We start from the raw sequence: 10116 nt of genomic DNA, 5'->3' as shown, positions 1-10116 counted from the left end.
CCTGCTCATTTTGGGCTTATAGTCTTGGGGGACAGATTACGATTTGGTTCTGAGGCCATGCATTGTCTGTGGTCCTATTTAACTCGTAGCGATAACCTTAATGGACACTTAATAGTTTTAATAGGATTTATTTCTCATTTTTAACCACTTACCGCATTCCCTCATGGTTGGGCATTGAGAATTTTTCCAGTTTGGGGCCAAAATGGATTGATAATTTTCCTGCATACTTTTTGGTTTCTACGGAAATATATTCTTTTTTTTTTTTTAACGTTTTATTTATTTTTGACACAGGGAGAGACAGAGCATGAACAGGGGAGGGTCAGAGAGAGGGAGACACAGAATCCGAAACAGGCTCCAGGCTCTGAGCTGTCAGCACAGAGCCCAACATGGGGCTCGAACTCATGGACTGCGAGATCATGACCTGAGCCGAAGTCGGCCGCTTAACCAACTGAGCCACCCAGGCACCCCATGGAAATATTTTCTTAGAATACATTTTTGTAGTACAGTTACTAGATCAAAGGATTTGAATATCTTTATGGTTCTTCCCATACATTATTATGGTCTCTGCCTTCAAGAAAGATACCAATTTCTGTCACTAGAAATGTATACTTTTTTTTTTTTTTTTAAAGATTTTTTTTAAGTAATCTCTATAGCCAACATGGGGCTTGAACTCACGATCTTGAGGTCAGGAGTCACATGCTCTGTCAACTGAGCCATCCAGGTGCCTCTATACTTTTACTTTTGATGCTAAATCACCAGCACTGAAATTAAAAAAAAAACAAAACATTTTACTTAATGATTGGGTGTTTACGTTCTATTTTTTATATGAATTAATTTTGTGTATAGGTTGATTCTTTTGTGTGAAATACTATTGCCCATTTTCATATTGTTTTCTTTCTTATTCTACTTATAAACTTATTTTTCTTATAAAATTGAAAGAAATGTTTCCATCTTCTGTCATATTTAATATATTTTTCTTGTTAACTTGCATTTTATCATTTCATTGTTACTATTTTGAATTACACATAATTCTCAAATTTTTATATATTTGAGATTGTCAGTCTTTCCTTTGCTATATCTTTTGCCCACAAACCTAATGACTATTTTCCCATAGATCTGATAAATATTATATTCTTTTTTCTGATGGTTTCTCTATAACTTAACCTTAAATTTTAGAATCTTTTTTTCTAGAGAGACAGAGAGTGAACCTGTGTGCAAATGGGGGAGAGGAAGAGAGCATCTCAAGCAGGTTCCATGCCCAGCACAAAGCCCCTGGTGGGGCTCCATCTCAGGACCATGAGATCATGACATGAGCTGAAAGCAAGAGTCAGATGCCCGACTGAGTGAGCCACCCACGCACCCCTAGATGATTTTTAAAGTTAGTTTTAGAATGAGTACTTTATCATCCATTCAGTGTTTCTATATAGTTGGAGCCACTTCTGATTTACCTTTATATCCCATCGAATACATTTCTATTACCTGTACTTTTTGCCTTTTCTTTTTTTTTTAATTTTCCTTTTTATTTTTTAAATTTACATCCAAATTAGTTAGCATATGGTGCAACAATGATTTCAGGGGTAGTTTCCTTAATGCCCCTTACCCATTTAGCCCATCCCCCTCCCACAACCCCTGCAGCAACCCTCAGTTTGTTCTCTATGAGTCTCTTCTGTTTTGTACCCCCCCTCCCTGTTTTTATATTATTTTTGTTTTTCTTCCCTTATGTTCATCTGTTTTGTCTCTTAAAGTCCTCATATGAGTGAAGTCATATGATTTTTGTCTTTCTCTGACTAATTTCACTTAGCATAATGCCCTCCAGTTCCATCCATGTAGTTGCAAATGGTGCACTTTTTGCCTTTTAAAAGATACTTATGCTTTAAAAAAATTTGAAAAGAAAATTTAAAAGAAAAACCTTTAACTGTAAACTTCATCTGGACACTGGGGATAATATTAATAGTTACCTCATAAAATATTCAGGAATAAATGAAAAAAATCCCTTGTAAGACATTTAGTATACTTTCCACCTACACGCTTTGCATAGGAAATACAGCACTAGAAACGCGTTATTGTGCTAGCTTGAGGACAAATAGCCATTTTTACAACTTCATTTTAAGGTGGACAGACCATGTTTTTTTTATACTATGGATCGACAAAAGTCAACTCTTCTCATTTAAAAGCCATCTAAGGGGTACCTGGGTGGCTCACTCAGTTGGTTAAGCTCATGACTTCAGCTCAGGTCATGATCTCTGGTCTGTAGGTTCAAGCCCTGCAAAGGGCTGTCAGCTCAGAGCCTGGAGCTTGCTTCCGATTCTGCGTCTCCCTCTCTCTCTGCCCTCTCCCGCTCACCCCGCCTCCTCACACCTCCTCTCTCTCTGTGAAAAATAAAATAAACATTAAAAAATACATTAAAAAAAAAAATCCACCTTAGTGAGCTGCCATAAGTCACTCAGAATCCAGCTCCTCCCTCCAGCCGGATTTAAAGGGGCCGAAGCTCCGCGCGGTAGCTGAGCCTGGGGAGGGGCGGGCCCCGTTGCCTAGGAGAAGTGGGCGGTCGGATCTAGTGTTTGGACTCGCTGAGACCTAACAACGGCGCTTCCTGGGGGTGGGAGGAAGCGAGGGCGCGGTGCCCGGCGCCACGTCCAGCAGCCAATCAAAATGCAGGGCGCCCATTCAAACCGCTGCCGCAGAGGGAGCAGGTTGTGGGGGCTGTGAGCGGTGTGGGGACTTCCTCGGGGAGGTCTCGGAGAGTGGCGAACCCTGCGGAGGGGCGAAGAATCGGTGTCGTGGGGGCGAGAGGGCGTCTTCTTTACCGGCGACCGCTGAGGTGTGGGCGGAGGCCTTAGCTCGGGTCCCCCCACCACCCCGGAATCCGGGTCGGCGGCGAAGGGGCCCCCGGAGGACGCGCCCAGGCGGCGCCTCTGCGGGGACAGCGCAGCCGGACTTCAGGGCCTCTCGGCCCACAGCCTCACCCACCGAAGTCTCGCCCAGTCGGTTGACATTAAGAGGTACACTCGCTGTCCCAGCCCTCGGAGTGACTAGCTTGAGAACCCATCCACGGGGATCTTTTGGTTTGGGTTGTGACAGTTTTTTCCCCCTTCTATTCATTCCACTCCTTTTAAAACTCTATGGCGAACCCCCTCCTGCCTCCCCAAACAAACAGAAAGCCGTGTCTATCAGCGTAAGTAGCAAATAGTTTTTAGCTGCCCTAGAATTTCCGGAATCTTCTTGCCTTTGCATTTCTTTCCATAATAGGAACACTCTATACTTTTTTAAGAGAAAAGGTTGAAGGGAGGAGCTTGTGTCCTGACGATTTTTTGGGGTGGGGGTAATGACTGTTACTCATTTAGAACTTTAAAAGACTTACTTAAAGATTAACTTCTATTATTTTGTTCCTCAATAGCATTATCTACGGAATTGAGCAAGTGTCATTTTACAAGTTAGAACCCGGCATGCAAATTTAAAGACTCGTTTACATCAGTATAACCAGTTTGGGGCAGAGCTGAGTAGAAGCCAGGCCTTTTAGCTGTCACTGCTGTTTTTTTTTTCTTCTAAACATTAATGCCGGATAGATATTGTTGACATATTTACTTACACACCTGTCTACTTTGTTGTCTAATTGCTAGAGGGCAAGCTGTGCACTTATCTAATCTTGCATAATTTTTCTCAGCACAAGTAATTAATTTACAGTACTTATATTTATTGTCTGCACTACTTATTTGGGAATACTCTGTTTTGTGACACCACTCAAACTAATCTCCATGACTGTTCCTGTATTTAACATACATGCAACAGGTATTATCAAAATGCTTTACTCCAGCCTTTGATTTAGGTGCTAGGGTTTCTGTTAGTCCCTCTCCTAATTTGCAAACACAGAGTACTTAAATAAAAATCTCTGCTGACAGGCGCTCCCTCCCTCCCTTCCTTCTCCTCTTCTCCTCTTACTCCTCCTCCTCCTGCTGCTGCTTGTGTTAAAGTACACACTTATCATCTTATCTACTTTTATGTACACATTTTATTTTATTTTATTTTTAACATTTATTTATTTTTGAGACAGAGACAGAGCATGAACGGGGGAGGGTCAGAGAGAGGGAGACACAGAATCCGAAACAGGCTCCAGGCTCTGAGCTGTCAGCACAGAGCCCGACCTCGGGGCTCGAACTCACGGACCGCGAGATCGTGACCTGAGCCGAAGTCAGAAGCTTAACCGACTGAGCCACCCAGACGCCCCTATGTACACATTTTAACATGTATATCCTTAAATACATTCACATTGTTGTGCAGCCATCACCACCATCCATTCCCATAATCCTCTGTCATCTTGTAAATCTGAAGCTCTATATCTATTAAACAATAACTCCCATTGTCCCCTGCCCCCAGCCCCTGGCAACCACCGTTATACTTTCCGTCTTTATGATGTTAACCTCTCTAAGTACCTCCTATGAGTGGAATTATACAATATTTGTCTTTTTTTTGTGACTGGCTTATCTCTCTTAGCATTATGTCTTCAAGGTTCATTCATGTTGTAGTAGATGGCAGAATTTCTTTTTAAAGCTGAATGATGTTTCATTGTACACGTATACCCCATCTTGGTAAGGCCATTCGCCAGCCCATGGACACTTGGGTTGCTTCCATGTTTTAGTCATGTGGAATAATGCTGCTATGAACATGGGTGTACAAATGTCTCTTCAAGACCCGGCTTTCAGTTCTTTAGGTTACATATCCAGAAGTAGAGTTTCTGGATCAAAAGGTAATTCTGTTTTTTAATTTTTTGAGGAACTTCCATACTATTTCCCACACTGGCTGTGCCATTTTATATTTCTACCAGTCGTATACCAGGGTACCAATTTCTCCAGTCCTTGCCAAGACTGTTTTTTTGTTAGTAGCCATCCTAATGGGTGTGATGTAGTATCTCATTGCAGTTTTGATTTGCATTTCCCTAATGATTAGTGATGTTGAGCATCTTTTTTATGTGCTTGTTGACCATTCATATATCTTCTTTGACATGCACTTTTTACATCCTTTAAGTCGTTTGGGACGTTTGGCCTGATATAGTGGTTATCTGTGTATTCTTTCTAGACTGAGGAAATGGGAACAGGGTCTTGTTTTTGAAATTCGTAGTATCTGTCAGAGGGCCTGGCACATAATGGGGACTCAGTAAATATTTGTTGCACAATGATTGTAAGCTCTTTGAAGGCAGAGATTTGTCTGAAAATGCTTGGGAATAGTATCTGAGGAGGAGATCGTGGTTTATTCTAATGTGTTCCTCTGGGAAGTTACTTTCACAATGAAAGTTTCTCATATTTAAAAAAAAAATGGTTTTTTTTTTAAATGTTTATTCTTGAGAGAGAGACAGAGCATGAGCAAGGAAGGGGCAGAAAGAGAGAGGGAGACACAGGATCTGAAGCAGGCTCCAGGCTCCAAGCTGTCAGGACAGAGTCCAGCGCGGGGCTTGAACTCACAAACCACGAGATCATGATCTGAGCTGAAGTTTGACGCTTAACTGACTGAGCCACCCAGGTGCCCCTAAGTTTCTCATATTTTTTAAAGTCTGTTTAGAGTTTGTGTAATCTCATTTTTTTTTTTTTTTACAGTTTAGCAGATAGTTTTGGAAACTGATACTTAAAATATGGCTGGAAGTCAAATGAATGTCTAAAGAAGAGCTTAGTTGCTTCACTGACCTCCTTTTTTAAGACGACTTGCTGCCACAATGTCAGTGTTCACCACACATAATAGAAACAACAGCGATATCCTTGGTATACCTTCTTCCCCAGGGAGTTCCTCGCTGAATGTCCTCACCCATGGTAGCAGACCTGAGCTGCATGTGATGTCGGATATGACAGAATGTGAACACGATGATCCATTATTGAGATCGGCAAGGAAAATCAGAGACATAAACAGTACTTATGTGATTTCTGCCTGTAAAAAAACAGGAGATGTACCTCTGACCCCTAACCCTGTAGGTAGATTGGCACTTCAGAGAAGAGTCACAAGGAACAAAGAATCCTCTTTGCTTGGCAGTGAGTTGGGAGACTCTGCCGAAAACACTGCAGAAACACGTCTTACGTTGCGGCGGCGTGCTAAAACAGAATCAGTGGAGAAGCGGAAAACAGCTCAAACAGATTGTGGGGAAAAGTGGAAAACAACACAGAATGTGGGCAGTGCAGCCGAAAATGATGGTGCCTCACTGGAAGCTAGTACAAATGTAAGGACTGTACATAAAGATAAAAACCCTTGTATTGCACCGGTGGTACCTTTAGCGGACCCAAAACGCATTGAAATGACGGCCGATGAAAAACACAAAGAGACATTTGTTGCCCTCCCTGGGGCAAATGAAAAGGTCGCACTTAAGTACTTAAGTAACAGAGCACCCACTGGTTCCCAGGGTCAGACTGAAGCTGTTCCATTGGGACGCTTGGCAACCAAACCTCTTCCGAGCAAGGTGAACATCAAAGTGTCGGGGAACCTACCTCACAGAAGTATTGGGAAGGATACTGCAAAATCTGCAAATAAATTTGAAAGCTTAGAAAAAAGAAGAACACCTACAAAATATATCGCAGGACACCGATTGACACCAAAGTGTCACACGTCACAGCTGACGAGCCCAGCTGCGTCGTCACTGCTGAAAAAGAGGGTGCCTAGCCTGCAAGCTACACAAAAGCGAACAAGTTCTCTGCCTGCAAATGAAAGGGAAAGGTCACGAGAAAATACACTCCCTCTTGAAGAGGAAACCGCAGGTCGGAACCCCCCTGCAGAGACAGACCCCTTAAAGGTGGAGAACAGTCAAGTGACAGTGGCAGTACGGGTGAGGCCTTTCAGCAAGAGGTATGTTACACCTTTTATGTTTTTTATTTATTATTATTATTTTAATGTTTATTTACTTTTGAGAGATAGACGGAGTGTGAGCGGGGAGGAACAGAGAGGGAGACACAGAATCCGAAGCAGGCTCCAGGCTCTGAGCTGTCAGCACAGAGCCCGACGTGGGGCTCAAACTCACGAACCCTGAGACCATGACCTGAGCTGAAGTCGGACACTTAACCGACTGAGCCACCCAGGCGCTCCTCACCTTTTAATGTCTAAGGCTGAGCTAGTGACACGTAATGTGTGTGATTCCTCTCTGCTTTTGGAAAGTGAGTGTATTTGTGTATCTTCAGGCATGGCGTGGCATTTCTATGTAGTGAGGACTTTTAGGTTTAAACTTTTTTTTTTTTCAACGCTTATTTATTTTTGGGACAGAGAGAGACAGAGCATGAACGGGGGAGGGGCAGGGAGAGAGGGAGACACAGAATTGGAAACAGGCTCCAGGCTCTGAGCCATCAGCCCAGAGCCCGACGCGGGGCTCCAACTCACGGACCGCGAGATCGTGACCTGGCTGAAGTCGGACGCTTAACCAACTGCGCCACCCAGGCGCCCCTAGGTTTAGTTGTAGTACCCTGATTATTTTTGATGATTGGCTGTAAAATTAAAACATTGAAGTCACTGGAGATTGCAAATATAAATTTCTTTTGATATACTGCTTTTAAAAAGTCGGAAATACTTAAGTCCCTAATGCAGTCTGCTTTCAAATCTGCAAGATATGGTGGGCTATTCTCTGTTTCTCTTAAAAAGAGCACTTGTTAGCTCACTTACTTCCCATAAAGATCCTTCCAAAACCCCTTCCAGTGTAGAATCATCCCCATCATCATCTCTGATCTATAGTAGTTATAAATGCAGTGATATATTAGATTTGATTTTGATGGCAAAAAAAAAAAAATCTCTCTCCAAAGTGATTGGGAATGAGATGGTCACAGATTACAGGTAAGGCTGAAAAAGATGGACGTGAATGTGGCATCTGATTATTTTTGAATGTTTTACGGAGTGACCGTGAAAAGCTTCAGAGTTAGTAGTTTTTGACTTGTATATCTAAGCAAGATATGAGAGGATATGGTGGCAATGGGAAGGAGCCTCTAGTTTGAACCTAAAGCGTCAGTAGTTTGAGGCAAGTTACACAGTGCTTTAAAACCTGTTAGTAAAAATGTGGGGTTAGTGACAGGTGAGAGAACTGAGGGTGAGTTGACAGGAGAGAGAGGGTGGGGAAACCTTAAAGGCCTCCAGAATCATGATAGGATGAGAGGCAACAGAAAGAACAGAGCTGGTAGGAACAAACCCCATGATGGAGGACTACCCCGAAGAGAACTTAGCAAGGGCCCCAGTGCCTGATTCCAGACTCATCAGACAAGCCCTGTAAACTGTGTTTATAGCCGGGGTAGAGGGGCATTTGTCAAATTGATGAGGCAGGTGCTTTCCAGGATGAATTCTGATCTAAAGCAGAGTTGGGACAAAAAGGGGTATCTGGGACCAAACAAGGACTGATAATGTTCTCCTGCAAAAGTAGCGTAAGTGAAAGATTTCTACGTAGGTCTGAGATGGAAGAAGGGTGGACATGAAGATCCATAATATTAAGGGAGATAATCTAACAGAAGGAGGGCCTTTGGATTAACAGTAACAATAGCTAGTGGCCAAAAGAGATTTATGATTGAAATTACACTTAACTGAGTTTGTTGCACTTATATTTGCATTTCATGTCAGCTTTGTATAGATCTGCACCTACAAAATTTATTTATATTAAAAAGTTTCCAGATTTGAACTGAAGAGTATAGGTAGGTTATAGTAGGTGGGATGAGAGAAGGGAGAGCTCAAGAGAAAAAGGAAAAAGATGGAAAATCCTGTAAAAGAAGGGTAACTTTTCAGATAACATTTCTGGAACTCCATTTGCCCTTTAAGTGGTGGCAACTGGAGCCAGGGGAAGTATATTTTGGAAAACCACCATAATTATGTTAGCTGGTCTGCGCTGTTCACGAAAACTAAAGAATTCTCTTGCCCTACAGGAATTTTATATTTAACTGGTTTTGAGGTTCTTATTATATTTCATGGGAAAAATACTCAAAATAATTAAAATAACTTAATAGTTTTCTTTGTGCTTCGTTTTCTTTTTTCTTTCTTTCTTTTTTTTTTTTTTGTGCTTCTTTTAAAGAGAGAAGGTTGAAAAAGCATCCCAGGTGGTCTTCATGAATGGAGAGGAAATAGCTGTGGAACATCCCGACATGAAACAAGTTTATAATTTTATTTATGATGTTGCATTCTGGTCTTTTGATGAATCCCATCCAAACTATGCCAGCCAGACAACTGTTTATGAGACCCTAGCTATTCCGCTCCTGGAACAAGCCTTTGAAGGCTACAATGCCTGTCTCTTTGCTTATGGTCAGACCGGCTCTGGAAAATCGTATACGTAAGTTTTATTCCAAGTACAATTATTGAGAAACCTTTAAGTCTTTGGTGAGAAGCAGCATGGTTTGATAGAAAGAATGTTGTTTTGAAACCATACAGATCTGGGCTCAGATCTCATCCATTTTATATACCGGTTCTGCAAACTTGGGCAAGTTACTTAACCTCTGGGCTTCAGCTTATGCAGAAGATACTGTTTACCTTGTAAGTGTCAATGGCCCATTTGACTGTACATTATATTTCTTGTATAAGCCAAAGCCCTGAGAGGTTATTTTGTAAGTATTCTTGTGAGAATTAAAAGTAAGTCATCTGATAAATGGTAATGGTATACCTGTCCTAGAAGGAGATACTCAGAATTTTAACAGTAGCTAACGTTTACTGAGTTCTTACTATATTCCAGGAACTGTATTAAAGACTCTGCTTATACTGTCTCACAACAACCCTCTGAATTAGATAGCTCCTATTTATTCCCATTTTACAGAAGAGGAAATTGAGCTTTATTGGGGTCAAGTATCTTGTCCAACGTCACAGACCTAATAAGTGGTGAGATCAAGATTTGAACTCCGAAGATTTGGCTTCAGAGCCTATGTTATTAGATTTTAATGAGGTTTAATTAGCTTGCTTCCCATTCACTCCCAAACCCTTTTACCCAAAAAGAATTTTAAAAATGCTAATTTTATGTAACTTCTCCACCGCACCCCACTCCCCATTTATTATGTATTTTTCAGGATGATGGGACTTAGTGAGGAACCAGGAATAATTCCAAGGTTTTGTGAAGATCTTTTTGCTCAAGTAGCCAAAAAACAAACCCAAGAGGTATGTTCTCATCTGTAAACCTTCGTATCAGACTAGAAAACA

The 10116-nt window shown here is 41.7% G+C and overlaps 1 protein-coding gene across 1 annotated transcript in view; it reads left to right on the top strand.

Annotated features, from left to right (window-relative positions):
- Positions 1–2661: 2661 nt before the first annotated feature.
- KIF14 (kinesin family member 14) overlaps positions 2662–10116 on the top strand; it is a 56494-nt gene continuing 49039 nt past the window's right edge. The window contains exons 1-4 of the mRNA XM_043567613.1: positions 2662–3002; positions 5589–6819; positions 9008–9262; positions 9987–10074. Of these exons, the coding sequence (XP_043423548.1) occupies positions 5705–6819; positions 9008–9262; positions 9987–10074 (1458 nt within the window). The 5' untranslated portion in view covers positions 2662–3002; positions 5589–5704. The remainder of the gene's footprint in view (positions 3003–5588; positions 6820–9007; positions 9263–9986; positions 10075–10116) is intronic.

The sequence above is a fragment of the Prionailurus bengalensis genome, chromosome E4 (genome assembly GCF_016509475.1).
Source record: "Prionailurus bengalensis isolate Pbe53 chromosome E4, Fcat_Pben_1.1_paternal_pri, whole genome shotgun sequence".
Classification (NCBI taxonomy): Eukaryota; Metazoa; Chordata; class Mammalia; order Carnivora; family Felidae; genus Prionailurus; species Prionailurus bengalensis.
The sequence above is the reverse complement of the archived record's forward strand: the minus strand, read 5'-3'. Positions and strand labels throughout refer to the sequence as shown.